Source organism: Zootermopsis nevadensis, unplaced genomic scaffold (genome assembly GCF_977971745.1).
Source record: "Zootermopsis nevadensis isolate Lab colony 2312 unplaced genomic scaffold, Znev_1.0 Znev_ptg000017l, whole genome shotgun sequence".
Lineage (NCBI taxonomy): Eukaryota > Metazoa > Arthropoda > Insecta > Blattodea > Termopsidae > Zootermopsis > Zootermopsis nevadensis.
In genome coordinates this window covers 6,037,517-6,053,035 of record NW_028259149.1, presented here as the reverse complement: position 1 = coordinate 6,053,035, position 15,519 = coordinate 6,037,517, and the positions used below count along the sequence as shown (strand labels likewise).

The following is a 15,519-nucleotide window of genomic DNA, read 5'->3' as shown; positions in this document are numbered from 1 at the left end:
GCGTTCTAACGAGAGAGGTCCTACTGAATATTCAAGACAGACGGATTTGTTACATACAGCGAACACGAAAAAGAAAAACATTTAAGCATTCAATGGTCATCTAAAATAAATCAAGTCAAGATAAGTAATTAGTATGATTTATCGATGCATAACCTAAAGATACTAAAAGACGAACTTTAAATATCCTCTGTAGCTAAGTTTCTCACCACTTTTCTGAGCGTGCAAATGTTTGAAATTGTCGATGTTCCTAGATTACCTTCATCTCAAATATGTTTTTGTTCTATTTTGATATGTAATTGAAGTCATTATTCAACAATCATCTAATTCCAGTATCTACCGCCATAGCGCGCTAGGCTGTTCAATTGCGCCTCATGGTGTTGATACTCGCAACTACGTGAGAGCAATTTTTGTGTTACAAAAACAAGATCGTTCGATGTCAATGCGTGTATACGTCGCCAGCAAAAATTGTTACTTTCCCTAAATTCCCGACGCTTTTAAACAACTTTTCTCCAAATAAATTTCTCTTGTTCCGAGTTTAATCAGCCGCGGGCTATGCTACGGAGACCATTAAGTGGCGTGATTACCAATCTGTAGCACAACTGCATTAAATTAAAACTTGTAGTCGCAGGAAACGAGGCGCCACCGCTAATCGGAGTGAAACGGAACGATTTACACAAGCAAAAGACTGTGAGTAGGATTTGAGCTTCTCACGGCGGCGAATTTGAACATGGCTGGGTGTGTGTGTGTGTGTGCTCTGGTAGAAGTTACTCTACGCGCGGTTTACTCATCGCTGATGTTGGAGGCAAAATAGGCATTAGCGATTATATAATTTTCCTGCGCACATTTAGGATGAAACTGAAATGACCAATATAACCACTTGCTGAATAATCAATATTTCTATAGCTCCTGTCACGTTTTCATCGCGTTCTTCATTACAGCATCTTTCCCTGGTCTCGTCGAATTTTCCAATAATAATAATGGGTCTACTGTTTTCGTACACTTAACAAGGCTTGTACTTAAGTTTTACAAAGTACGTCTAGAAAATTGACTCACATCCACAAACGACTTTCACCACATCATTATTCAGCTCATTATGACATCTTGATATTCAGCAATGCCAACACACTTTTAATTTTTTCTCGGGGCAGAAAACTGCTGAAAAATAAGCACTGCGTACTTGTGACAGACGAGGGCTTAACTGCCTTCTCGATACACAAGTGGCAGAAGGTTGCGTGAGGTTGCGTTCGCAAGGACCTCTGAAACGACGGTAAAGTGCCAGACTAAACGGCTCTACAACCCAGAAGACAGCCATCTTCGTACTCACCACCGAGAGAACCTCAAATCCTACAAACAGCATGATGCCATTTCTAAACGGGGAACCACATTTCTTGTTTAATCATGAGTGCATTTTCCTTACCAAGTATTTTTAGGTATGCCAAATAAATCAATGAAACATGGAAGCCTGGAAGTCGAGGCTGTTACCAGAAACGTCCTGTGTTCGAAAGAATTCAAGGGATAGTTTTCGTTGCGATGGCATGGAATCCACTTTCGAAGGCTGATTAGTGACGTCTGTCCGTCGCAAATAGCCAGAGGCACAACTGCAAGCTTGAAGTCGTCCAGTCTTTCCGCTGCTTCTCCACACTGGCCGGTGAAACTCGACGTCGTCACATTCCAACATGAATTTCTTTGTTCGCCCCGGGCCAATCGGTCTACTTGTCAAAACCAGTCAATGACAGTTACACTGCTCTGGTCACTCAAGAAGCATCCTTCAGGCTAGAATGCAGTCTTTGACCACTTGCAACACGCTGGACGATTCTGGGGTTGTTAACGATCCTTTTTAATGGCACAGATTACAAGACGCTTTACATGAATCGTATTTTGAAGAAAACAGTTTCGGTTCTGGGCCTGGGCCTGGGGATCGACTGTTCTTAACGTTTTTTGCGAGTTTCCCCAGTCTGTTCAGGCACGTGTTGGGATAGTACCTTAAAACAGGACACAGTCGTTTCCTCCCCCATACTTTCCAACAGTCGAATAAATGAGGAATCAGTCAAGCATAATCAAGCAGTCAGTGTTCGGTTATCGGTATCCACAACAACTTCTTTCCAAAAACAATTTTAACAAGTGTTTCGTGAGAATGATTTTTTCTTAGTCATTGTATTTCGTCAGCATATCGAGTGAAAAAAACAGACTCCACAGTGCATGATCTTGAAAAACTAAGAATTACTCAGATAGTAAAGTAAACCGCCTTTTGCGGAATCGGGAAGTTCTTTCCCGTGTTTATATCAGACAGTGTCGCTTCAGCTACCCTCGTTTTAGTAGGGCCATTAATATGCAGAAAAGAATTATTCCTGGGACTGTATCGAGACGTAATTTTTGCGTCAACATAAGATAATTTAGACGTAATGCGATTTATGAATCACACTTAGGTCAAGTTGCGATGCCATGCCATAGCAGAAACTGTGTAAGATAAACATCTCTTCGAATAAGTGGGTTGTAATATATGACAATTAAGCATTTTATTTTACGATAATTCCATTATTTTCAAGCCGCAGTAGTAACATGCGAGTCAAGCATTCGGGTTGTATCCGGTTCGCTTACAGATTATCCTGAGATCTGTCGTGGTTTTCCTAAATAATTTGATCTCATCAGTGTAATAACGTATTGAGTTCACAGGACAAAATATTTTCAGAGGTATTTTCCAAATTTTTGAGGTCTTTGAGAATAATGCTGAGAAAAATGTCACGTAAGTCGTCAAAAGTAGGAATTGTAATGTTTTGGTCTCCCCTTATATTTATTACTGTTTAATTGCTCGGGTCAATAACCAATGACCTTTAAGACATCAAAAGAAAAAGCGTGTGCACTACAACTGGGTCACAGTCAACGCAATATGTCTGCCCACGTTTCCCGACACTTCAAAATTTCGATCTTCATCAAGCCATTCACTCTGAATAATGTATTCAGGTTTTTAATATCTTAATTCTAAATTAACTAATTTATTAATAATTTTTAGTCATGTTAAATACCTTCTTTAACACATAGTTAATCTCACACATGGAATTATCTGTGAATGGCAATGACGTGCATTGCCAAAGCTGATGCAATCGAGTGTGAGACATAGCAGCCATATTGTGTGTTAAATATTTCCTACAAAACCAACGTTTAAGAAATAAAGAATGCCATTATATTAATAAGACATAGTTTAAATAGAGGTAAACAATTATACTAAAGTACTGATATTAGTATTGTAACAATAAATTGTTTATAACATGGGAACTACTTTCTATGCCAGAGTTGGCGGAGGAATGAAGCCAGGAAGCGCAATGTAATATTGGTAGCCACATGTATCAATGCTTCATTCTATCTCCATGACACAAAGAAGCAAGACGTACGATATATCAACTCGTCTAAAATCGGGGTGAAAATGGGGTTCTAGTTGCTTGAAGCAGCCGCACACGCAAGTGTGCCCAGTCAACGATATAATCATGGAGTAAGTATATAAATGTTGATTTACTTGGAAATAAGTACAATATTAATGTTGCTATTGCATTGATGTTCTTGAGGCTCGTTAACTGCACGTTATAGAACCTATGTAGAACAGAATATCGAAGAAATGTTTAATATTATCATAAAAGGTGAACAAAGGTAAATGATAAATTTTCGTTAGGTACTGCGCCCATGATAGACAAGGTGTTTGTTTTACGGCCTGAGCGGGGGGGGGGGGGGGAGCTTTGATCACTTCCAGACCATTTCCTAAATTAGACTATTGAGTTAAAATCTGTAACGAAATGTGACAGAACAATTAATAAGATTAATTTTTCAGCAACTTAACGTACTGTGCCAGCAGCATATTTATAATTTTAATCGAGCATGTTTTGTCTACTTCAATGTTGGTAGAATTCTAGGTAGTAAGTACCTTCCCCTACACGCTCCCACAACCCACGCCACGCCTCGACCTCCAACCTTTCCATAATATGGTTGTGTGACGTCAGCAAGAACCATCACGACCGTCAATATTCATATGTAAACTAAACTACACAAACTAATAAAACCTAAAGTAACCTTGCGAAGATAACCTTATATGATCAACTGTTCATCGCCGACTTAAAACATGGATATATATATATATATATATATATCTCCAGCAGATTTCGTTGTCGGGCAGGTGTGCGAAGAGTGACGTCATCGTAGATTGGAATGCGGAGGGAAGGGGAACCACTTGAACAGGTTACTCTTAGGTTGCTGGAAATAATTTTTACAAGCCATCGACCCTCCATTGTAAAATATCAACAAAATTTGAACTATGGTGACCTGGGTTGCTTTCAGGATGCATCAAGGGATCAGTGTGTTATAACTGGCCTTCTGTTTTTAGTGCCATAATATGCCTCCCCCTCATACCTTATTTCTTGTTTCATTACATGTCTGCCAGAAGGCTGCAACATTTGGCATGTGCAAGGATATGTAATTTTGGCGTTGCCCCATATGCATATTGATTCAGCAGTCAATACACTTCTGACGTAATGTAGTGATTTCGATTCTCAAGTTTGACATTCTGTGAAACTATAAAGTCCATATAGGTAAACATTTGTCTGATGTATTTCCTGTCTAGACACAAGGCGGTGCATTATGAATTGCTTTCCAACTTAGTTTTGGAATACACCATAAGGAAGGGAGCAAGAAAACAGAGGGTTTGGTCTGTGCTGCTGATGTTAATTTAAATTTACTGGGTGAAGACACAGATATCATAAACAGAAGCTGAATTAGCCGTTAACATCACAGAGGCTGTATTAGACTACAGTAAAGTGGGCCTGGAAGTAAATGCAGCAAAAACTAAGTACATGTTCATGTCTCGTCAAGGACTCTGTTGTATGGGATTTAGTAACTCTTAATACCTAATCATGGAATATTTAAACATTCATACTACCTACACAATCAGGATTGAAATTTCATTGTGCATTCCGCAAGTAACGAAAGGCTTCCATAGTTATGATAAAATTAATTTGTACTGTGCTATATTGGCTGCATGAGTTGAGCATCAGATATTATGGGCCATGCTTAATGTAGCTTCACTTTTCATCATGATGCTTCAAATTCTTGTTATAAATGTATGTATGAATTTGATCTCAGTAACCCTTTTAGACTTATCCCCTGAAACAGCTGTTTGCACTGCATCATGTGAAAATAATGTGATTACTTAACATTCTTTTTCTTGCTGTGGCTACTTAACGCACTTCCAAGCATGAGAGATGAAAAGGCAATGCAAAGAGCATTTATGCCTATTGATGACAGTATATGGTGTTATGATATTACGTCTTGAATAGACATATAAATAAATGCTACACAGTGCCTAAGTAATCTGGCAAATGCTGGATGAGTTGAAGCAGTGGTATTTGTTATTACCAGTTTGGTGATACTGCTAATTTACTTGTTGCCAGGCAAACAAATTGCCTAAGAGTTGTAATAATTAAGAACAGGCCAGTTGTAAATGTTCGAACAGATTAAGTGAATTGAATATTCAGAGTTGGTGAGATTTTGAATTCTCGTAATGGCAAGTAAGAAGGTGTCTGTTGTTTGGATTATTGCAGAAGTTTACCAATGTTTCAGATTTGCTACTTGCTACTGAAGTTGATGCCAGTTGCCTATGACATTGGTGTGAACACTGTTTGTAGTGACTTGGTCTCTAGCTAGTTGAGTAGCGTCAATTCTTGATATGAATAATTTTATATCTAACCTTGTTGTTCACTATAAATCTTAGGGATGTTTGGGAAATAAATTCTTCTTCCGTTTCTTGACCGTTACTTCGGTCTTCCAGCGCCTAATATTTTCTTCCATTCTCCTCTATTTTCCCATCCTTCCGGAGGTAGTTTCCACTCTATCATGGTTCTTGTAATTCCGTCGTTCCATCCTGGTCTCGGTCTTCCTCTCTTCCTTCTCTCTTTTGGTAACTTTCCTCCTCCATCCTTTGCACGTGTCCATACCAAATCAGTTGTCTTTTCTCTATCTCCACAATTATATCTCGATCCACCCTCATGATTCCTCTAATCCTTTCGTTTCTCACTCTCTCTCTTCTGGATATTCCAGCCGCTCTTCTTAGGAAATCCATTTCTATTATTCTCAACTTATTTTTTGTTGTTGTTCCGAAAGTTGCCAAATTTCTGCTCCGTAAAGAGCCAGGAAATAAATGTATGTAATTATCGTGCCCATGGTTGAAAACACTGTTGTGAACTGCTGTTATTCTTATGTTTCAGGGCCAGTATGGCGCTTATAATTATTCCTTTCGTCGCATCGTCGACAGAAGACCAATTACTCACATCAACCAACAACATTCGTGGCACCATCTTTGAGGCAGAAGCCACAACATTTAGTCTATCATTTAAGCGATACAGAAAAACGACCGACAGCTATGGCCGATTTGCTGAGCTGCTTGCAGTGGAAGGAAGAGCCCGTTTCCCCTGCGGGCTTTCCAGATTTAGATTCTAATGTGACGGATACATGGGGATTGTTTGAAGATGAAGAGGTACAACAACAGAAAAAAACACTTACTGTCCCAACACATACACATGAGAAAGTAGCAGAACCAACAAAAGCTGAAATAGCAACAAGACTTCTCCAAGATCTGGATGAATGGATTAAGGAAGGTACGTCTGAGTAGTTGGTATTTTTTCTGTAGCTGCAGATGGGTTGATCATATTTAATTTGCGTTATTGTCGTCACCAGTGCGGTAGCTGTTCGGTGCGAGTATAACAAATTTTCAGATAGTCATTGTAGATGTAGTTCTAACTTTAAATTGATTTGTAATTGGTAGCGAATTGATGTCACATTGCTATGTTGATGTTTATAATGAAAAATGTGACCAATAGTTGCAGCATTTTGAGGTGTCTGTGTATAAACTTTCAAAACTGTTTTGTGAGGATAAGTTAAATGGGTGCCAATCTATTTTTAGCTTCTGGGCTCTTTTCACAAAATAAATCAAAACTTTCAAACTGCTCATGGCTGAGGTATAAAGTAATATTCAGAATTAATTATATGTACGCTATTCCCACTCTCATAGCGTGTGGTTTATAAATGAACCACTCTGCTAGACAGCAATAAATCTCAGTGATAGTCATAACAGTAGAAACTGCTATTTTCTTCAGAACCAAAATTAGAGTCTGCAAGTAATCATGATTTAATTTTAAAAAAATTGAATTTACCTTGCCCAGCTGTGGCATTCTGTTAGTGTAATTTGTTATATTTGTGACCTTCCATGCAATGCAGATGAGAAATATTTTTAACTAGAAGAGTCCCGTGACATCTACAACAGTTCAGGCCATGAAATAGTTTATTTGTTCTTGACAGTAAAAGAAACACAGAAGGCTTACACATGCAAGGATGGAAGTTTTGATGACAGTCTCCAAGGAAGACGGACTTCCAAGCATTATCACATAAAAATAAATCATACGTCATTGGCATAAATAAAAGCAGAGTCTCATTATGCTGACTTTTCTATTTCTAGTTGCAATAGTGGGATAAAATAATCTTTCGATGCAATACACCCAAGTCATTTATCCTAACAGGATAATTACATACTGTGTGAATTTCATAAGTTGCATGGGCATGAAATACATGTGTACAAAGTTTTGATCTGGAAACTTGAATGTAAGAGACTACTTGGAAGATTTCATTATACGTGGGAGGATGGATAATATTCAGCTGGAAGGGTGTGGACTGGATTCCTGCCTCAGGAAGGACATGGGCCAGTGGACTGGTTTAATGTGGCTGATGATAAGAACCATGGCAAGCTTTTGTGAATACAGCAATAAACCTTCCATGTACCGCCACGGTGGTCTAGCGGTTAGAACGCTGGGCTTGTAATACTGGGGTCACGGGTTCGATTCCCAGAGGTGCTCAGATTTACAACTTGTGTTGGGAAAGGCCGTGGTCCAGGCATCACGGAGTTTTCCTCCGGGGTTTCCCCGGTTTCTCCGTGGCATCCCAACAATTACTCCACTTTCATCATCATCTCGCAAAAAGGGGGGTCACAGCAGGAGCGTTAAATGTTGCGGTCCTGGTCGAACCCATGTACTGATGGGTCATGAATCCTGCTAACGACCAATGCACACCATGCTTAATGGTGTGTACTGGACACGAAAAAAAACCCTTTCATGTTGTATACAAGTTAGTGAAGTTTTTAAATAGCTGGGCAACTATTTGTTATGTAGGATTTGAGGTTTTCACAGCAGTGAGTATGAAGATTTCTGTCTTCTGGGTTGTTGCGCCGTGTAGTATGGTAGATGTTTACCAACGTTTCAGAGGTCATACTGCCTCCGTCATCAGGGCGATGAACGTGTGACCTCTGAATCGTTGGTAAACATCGACCAGACTAGACAGTGCAACAACCCAGAAGACAGAAATCTTCAACTATTTATTAGCTTCTCAAGGACTCTGCTTCATGTGGTTAGTTTGTGGATTTCATATGATCTGCAGGTTTTTAGATTGTAAAGTTGGGGGCAAAAAAGCTGATCTCTTATTTGGCTCAATGTGACATTTTAACAGAAGTGTTTGCAAAAGACACTTTTTGTGTGGTAAAGGTAAACTTATAGAGCACATTTTATTAAAGTTTGGTGGGAAGCAACAACTGCCATTCATCCATTTCTGGCTGAGTAAGGTATTTTGTTTTATTGCTGTGTGTAAATACTGACAAAACATTGTGACGTCAGCAAGTCGTACCTGATTAATCAGCTGTGACTTGTGTTCTTTATGACAAAAGCAGAAAATGTGTACTCCAAATTGATGTTCTAGTTTCCATATGCATACCTTGTGTCACCCCCCCCCCCCTTTTTTAAAAAAGTACATAAATGTACAGTAAAGTAGCAGGCAAGCTGATGGATTTTGTACATCTGCAAGTCACAATGTCTAAAGAGTTTTCTTTATTGGAGAAGAAAGAAAGAAAAAAGGAGGAGGAAGGAAGAAAAGAAGAGTAACTGCAGGAAAGCAACATTTCATTAGATGTAGAAGGGAAGAAAATGCTTGAGTGGCAAGGTTTTAGGAGAATATAACAAATTTTGATAAAATCGTGATGTGAATCGAGGATAATAGCATTTGATGGAATTCAGTGTACATTAATGTAATGGAGTAAGCTGTGTTACCAATTTCTCATACTAAAACACTTTTCAAAAATTTTGCAATTTGACTGTGGCTTTTTTAATTAAATAAGTTGGTAGGTCATCTTTGTAACAGGCAAGATATGAATATCAGAGTTCAAGTTTCAATGATTTGTCAGTTATTAACTTTGCGTCAAATTAGTTAATGTGGCTGCCATATAATTTTCTTAAAAAAAGAGAGTCGTATATTTTTCAAAGCCCTGTCATCATATGGTGTGTGTTTTTGCTCAGGGACTCTTAAATCACTTAACTCTTGTTTTTACAGGAGCACAGGGATTTTTTTAATGCCATATGTTTTAGGCAGCCGCCTGCGAGTATGCTGTAAATGAAATGTATTCTATTTTGCTGTTTGTGTGTAGATTGGTGAAGATAGAATTCTTAATGACATTTCCATGAGCAGTACAAAGAAAATAAATTATGCAGCTTAGACTGGAATTATTCTTCCTAATAAACCTAAGACATGACATGGACATTTGATCTTACCAGGCAGTCTTAAAGACATTTTATTGTGATGTACTTTGATTTTCTTAAGGTTTCTATGGCAGCAGGAGAGGTAGAGGATGCTGTAATGCGTATCTTTTGAGAAGTGGATACTTTGTAGCCAGAAAAGGGGAGGGAGGCTCATTTAGGAGAAACCTCATAGTTGCCAACATTAGCATATTGAACAGTTCTGAGCTGATGTTGTGAGAAATGCTAGTAGTGTAATGGTTTGGCCTTGTTGGGGTGGAGCAAGGCCATCCTGCTTGCATATATGTGATTAGTCAGGCCCTGACTAGAGCAGTATCAGTTGAACAGTAGACAAGTTACGTGGTGCCAGTTGTGCAGTGTATCTGGGGACCAGGGCAGGACATTGTGATTATTTGTGTGCACTGTGTCAAGAAGCTTAATTCATGTAGTTGTGCTGGTGTTTGTGCATTTTCAAAACTAGATGAAGTTTTGTGCAGATGTGGTGCTTCGAGTACAATAGCATGAAGTACAGCTATCACTATACTTGGGATAAGGAAATTATAGTGAACTCTCAGAAATTGGTTAACAGAAGGTGAAAAACATTACCAAAGGGCTTCTCCATGCTATAAGAATTATATATTCATACAGAGCAACAAACGAGAGAAGAAAAGATTTGTGTTCAGAACATTTACAAATAATTATTACAACAGATCTCAGTAACTCTGCTAACAGAATTTTTTTTTCAATTCTGTGACAAACATTCCACTGATAAAGATGGCCGTTGCGTGTTACGGTAGGTTTCATCTATAAGAAAAATTTATATTAGCGGAGGGGGTTTGTCAGTGTATTTGGAAGCCAATAAGATAAGTGTGACGTTTTTTATATTGGTCACTGAGAATACTACTCCATACCAGAGATAAGTTTGCATTGTTGCTAACACAATGGTGTAAAATGGCTTTTATAGGCTATGAAAACAAAATGTCATGGCCTCGATTATCCATCTCTCCCTATAAAATTTCCAATTTGAATGAGTTATGTCTCCGCTCTTAAGATTTATGTTTGAATTTAGCACTTTGTTAATGGGCATTTTTCTTTTTGTGCCATTCCATTTGCAACTGTTTACATTCACTTCGTTGGCATTTTAGATTCACCATTTTTAATGACTGCACATATTATGGGAACTATCCATATTATCTTTTAGCATGTATAAATTTCAGATTTTGTCTCTGCCCTAGATTGTGTTTTTGTTTGTGTCCAGATTTAGTTTTGCTGCAAACATCAAAATTATTTTGGTTCTTGCCCATGTTTGGTTCAATATATTTTGTTATGTGCTATAAATATTTTGAAGTGATTTGGGGTCTACATTTCTATGTTTTGGAATTTTAGGCTTTCCCTTCTGTGGTCAACCGTTTCGCAATTAACTAAATGTCAGCTGAAAATAGTTATGGAAATATACTGTATTTTGCAGTGTGTAAGATGTGTTTACCTCCTTGAACATGGCCCCACAAATTACAGTGCATCTTATGATGAGAATGGGTAAATATTAGAATGAAGGTTAAGCAAAAATGAGAGTGGTGAATGGTGAAACTGATACAAACTGAAGGTTTCTGAACAAGTGGGTACTTCTTTATACTGACATTTTTGAAGCATACCTTCTTACATTTAATTACACCTGAAAAGACACTTGGTGCCAAACGCGTTTCGACCTCGAGAGGTCATCATCAGTGGCAAACGAATTAATTCATATTAAATCATACAATTCATAAGACGATGGTTTGCTATAAAGCACCACGGCTCACCGTAGGCCAACAACAGAAACCTAAACTTAGGCCAGAATGTTTATTACCTTCTTGTCTAAAATATAAAGCTGAAACAATTTATCTTCTGTGTAGGATTTGAGGTTTTCACAGCGGTGAGTATGAAGATTTCTGTCTTCTGGGTTCTTGCGCTGTGTAGTTTGGTAGATGTTTACCATGAATCGCCCTGATGACAGAGGCAGTATGACCTCTGAAACGTTGGTAAACATCGACCATACTACACAGCGCAACAACCCAGAAGACGGAAATCTTCGATTCATCGTCTCTTTTATCTGGGTGAAACTCGTGACCTTAAGGGTTAAACAAATGTAGAGTGCTTGAGGAAAAATATGAACCTTAAAGAACAAAACTAAGAGGAGGATGGTAAAAACTTTTTTTGAATAATTGAGGCGTAGAATGTTAGAATCTTATGTCTCAGGGTTGTAGGACTCCTTTTCCAAGTGAGTGTACGAGCATTGAAAGACAAAATTCCAAGCAATTTGGTATATTGATGATTGATGAAATAAAAAAACCTGTCCCCAATCGAGTTCATGGGATTACTTTCCCTTCCGCAGTCTGTACAGCAGATAATGATAATGCTCATTGCTATGTTCGAAAGATAGCAAACTCACTTGTAGAACAGGTTTATGTCACCTGTAACACAAGCCCATGAGAGAAAGTTCAATTAATTTTAGTGGGGCATGTGTGGTGCAAGAATTGATTGGTTAAGGACGCTGTTCCTATGTCCAAATGAGAATGCAAGAAGGCATTTTTAGTAAACATTTAATATTGTGCTGAGTGTTATGTGTTACATCTGCCTTCCCTGTGGTGCTTGTTTCTAAGTCACCATGTGCCCCTGTTGTCCCAGGCGTGTGCAATTCTATACTTCGTTTAAAAATAAAGCCCATTTATTTTTAATTTGAATCATAACCGTACTATTTGTATTGAAGCAGAGGTGAGCTGTGTTACATCTGGTGGATTTTAAAATTAAAATACAGGCAGATTATTAAAAATGTAACTGTGCTGTCTCTCACTCATGCACACATTTCCAACCACTCATATGTGGAGGTTAAGCTCCATTTATTCTAGACTGTGACCCTAGGTGGAGATGAATTATATCTTCACATTCTGGCCACTTTACCCCTGAGGGGAATCCCCAATTTCAGTTGGATATGCTGAGGTACATGACTAAAGCTGTTTCAGAATTATCAGTAATTAAAACAAATTATCTTTGAATGTTCTAAGCGAGTAGGGGGAAAAACTACAAATGTGAGGTTTTATTTCTCATCCTTGGGAACAGTTCAGCTAGGGAAAGTTCCCTGGCTTTATAGAACATGAAGGTTCATTTTCATGCTCACAGGAACCCATCACTGGTCCGTATTCTGAGCCAGATGACTCTAGTCCACACCCTCCTACTACATCCTAAAGATGCATTTTAATATTATTCTCTCATCTACATAGAGCTCATCTGCCCCATATTGGAGGTCCAAAATTTTGATCTCATCATCCACCTTTCTTCAGCCTCCTGTAAACCTCCTCCCTCTTTTCTAGTGCATTTTGTGTTCCCATTGCTCTGTGCATCGTTTTCTTCTGGAAATTCGAATACATTTTATGTATTTCTGTCACATGTCCCTGTACTTTCTCAGTGATTGAAAACTGCGTGTAATTAGAGGAGGAGCATTCTTGAAATTGTAGTTTGCTGCTTCATCCAGTCTACAAAGTACAGGAAATGCCACGAATGAGATCACACGTATTTAAAATCTGTGTATTAGTAAATTTTATTCCAGACTATGTTGGTTCTTTGAAAGTGTTCAAGAAAAACAAATTGTAAGGGACAAACATTTTTGAGAACATGCCTTTGTTTACAGAGCCTTTCTCGGACTGGTTGGAGGAAAAGATCGACCTGCCAATATTTGAAGAACTTCCAGGACTCGAGTCCCGCTGCTATGGCCACAATTTCCGGGACACTTCCAAGTCCTTCCCCGTTGTGACGCAGGTGTCTGTCATGACAATTCCATCCGTAATCCCCGCTACAGCAGAGGCAAAATCCTTACCAGTGCCACAAGCTGTGGTGCTACAGGACACCCAGTCTTTACTCCGCGAGTTTGAGACTGTGTTTGGAGAAGTTGAGCTGACAAATGGCACCCTCACACCACCACAGAGTCCTCCAGTCCCCCCCTACACCAGTGTTGCTTCTAAAGATCCTAAGGAAGGAGAATTGATAATCCTCCAGCAAATGATTCCTGTTCAACCGATTCCAGCGGCGCCCATGATTCCCGTAATATACAATGGCGAACGAAAAGAAACGCTCTTCACCCTGGAACAGATGGTTCCTGGAACACCATCACCAGATCTGGCCCGTGAACTTGAAGCAGTAGACGAACTTGTCCGCACCCGCGTCGAACACCTCGTAGACATCGGCAGTAGTCACTGCATACCAGATCCGTGGGAATCATGCAGCAGTGGAAATAATTCCGGTTCAAGCCTAGGAGGGGAATCCGAAGGGGAAGCATCTGTTGTGGCCCCTCCCAGTCCTTGTACCAGCTCCAGTGGCAGCAGCTGTGGGAGTGGGGAGGAAACATGTGATGACCCTGAATGGATTCCAGCATTAATCCAGGTGCCTCCATCGGATTGTCTGAAGAATGCGCGTAAACGTGCGGGCAGTACGAAACCATATTCCCGCCCTGGAATCGAAGAGAAACGTATGCGAAAGAAGGAGCAGAATAAGAATGCCGCGACACGTTATCGTCAGAAGAAGAAGGCGGAGATTGAGGAGATTCTGGGTGAAGAGAAAGGGCTGGAAGACATGAATGCAGAGCTACAACTTAAAGCTAGTGACTTGTCACGGGAGATTAAGTACCTCAAAGGACTCATGAGAGATTTGTTCAAAGCCAAGGGACTGATAAAGTGATGGGTCGGTGAAGATTCAGAAACGGACGCTTGTGTTACGTAAAGCAATCCAATGGACTAGTTGGGAGAAGCTCTTTAATAAAACCTTCATCCAGAAGCAAATTAACCTCAGCAGTTGGTCATTAGTAATTTAATTTTAAGTGTAAGTACTTAAATGTAACCGAGGACTTGTCTTCTCTGTTTGTTGTAAGAAATAATTTCGACATCTTGTCTGCTAATGGTTTTTAGTTCTGTTGTTGCATCTCTATTATCGATAACGATCGTGAAGTCGCAGTCGGTGCACTACTTCCACGGAGACGTGGGGCATTGCTCTGTAGTGGGACATTACTTGACATCTGAATGACGTACTCAAGAGTGCAGATGATGTGATGTTAAGTTGTAATGCTACAGAGGCAACACACTTCGTGTGTTCAACGGATATCCCACGTGTAATCGGCTACAGACGGCTCTTTCACTGCCGAAATTTCGCGAAGGTCAAAAATTAATTTCCCAATGAGAAATTCAGAAGAAAAAGAAAATATGAAAAATAATCTGGTCTTGAAAGTATTTATAATTCTAAAATATGTCGCTCTGACTTTGCAGTTGCCACTTCACCAGTCTGAATTACAGGCTTAAAAATCCATCTGTTTGCAACATTTTCTTTGGGTATGTGCTGTTATCCATATAGAAATGTGTTTTGCATCATTGCAGAGATGATGCATTTTTCTTTTATCTTTGTATTTTTTATCACATGGACCAGTGTGTATGTATTTTGTCAAACAATTATATAATAAATGGAGAACTGGGTGGGCGGATAATCTGTATTTCAGATGATTATTTACCGTACAGCTTTTCCTTGTGTAATTGTGGAGTTATGGGCACTGATGCCAGTTTGATAATTCTTCAGCCTGACAGTTTCCCAGTAATTCAACATCATCCATCAGCTTATTGATCCAATATTGGATTTCAGTTTAAACTTACTGGGTGTCACTGGGCACATAACGGGTGTAGATATAAGCAGATGCATACTGAACTTACATCGATAGTTCAGACTCCATAAATGTATGAACAGACGTTCAGAGTCCAAAGTCTCAGGTTGAGGCTTGTATATACGCTGAAAGGTTTGTAGTTTAAACTCCTCAGGAGGGGTGTAAATACAAGCTTTGGGCGGCCTTTGGTGTGGGCGAGGTGGGCACATCCCCAGAGCGCCGAGCTGAAGGGGGCGCCAAACATTTTGTGAAAAAAGC

At 39.3% G+C, this 15,519-nt stretch overlaps 2 protein-coding genes across 12 annotated transcripts in view; one reads left to right on the top strand and one right to left on the bottom strand.

Annotated features, from left to right (window-relative positions):
• The window catches only part of jim (zinc finger protein jim), a 134,032-nt gene that overhangs the window by 91,441 nt on the left and 27,072 nt on the right, over nucleotides 1-15,519 (bottom strand). The window lies entirely within an intron of this gene.
• Nucleotides 3,331-15,090, top strand: crc (bZIP transcription factor crc). 2 transcript variants are annotated; one of them, XM_022073700.2, is made up of 3 exons: nucleotides 3,331-3,487; nucleotides 6,246-6,635; nucleotides 13,252-15,090. In XM_022073700.2, exons 2-3 carry the CDS (start codon nucleotides 6,401-6,403, stop codon nucleotides 14,292-14,294), a joined length of 1,278 nt encoding a protein of 425 aa, XP_021929392.1. In that variant the 5' UTR covers nucleotides 3,331-3,487; nucleotides 6,246-6,400; the 3' UTR covers nucleotides 14,295-15,090. The 2 variants fall into 2 exon arrangements, with proteins under 2 accessions (XP_021929392.1, XP_021929394.1); XM_022073702.2 differs by lacking the exons at nucleotides 3,331-3,487; nucleotides 6,246-6,635 and adding an exon at nucleotides 9,917-10,380.

What these genes read in the sequence shown, in the direction of transcription:
- crc (XM_022073700.2), top strand. Translation starts at nt 6,401, where the DNA reads ATGGCCGATTTGCTGAGCTGCTTGCAGTGGAAGGAAGAGCCCGTTTCC. An exon ending in GGATGAATGGATTAAGGAAG is followed by an intron (nt 6,636 to 13,251) that starts GTACGTCTGAGT and finishes CTTTGTTTACAG; the next exon opens with AGCCTTTCTCGGACTGGTTG.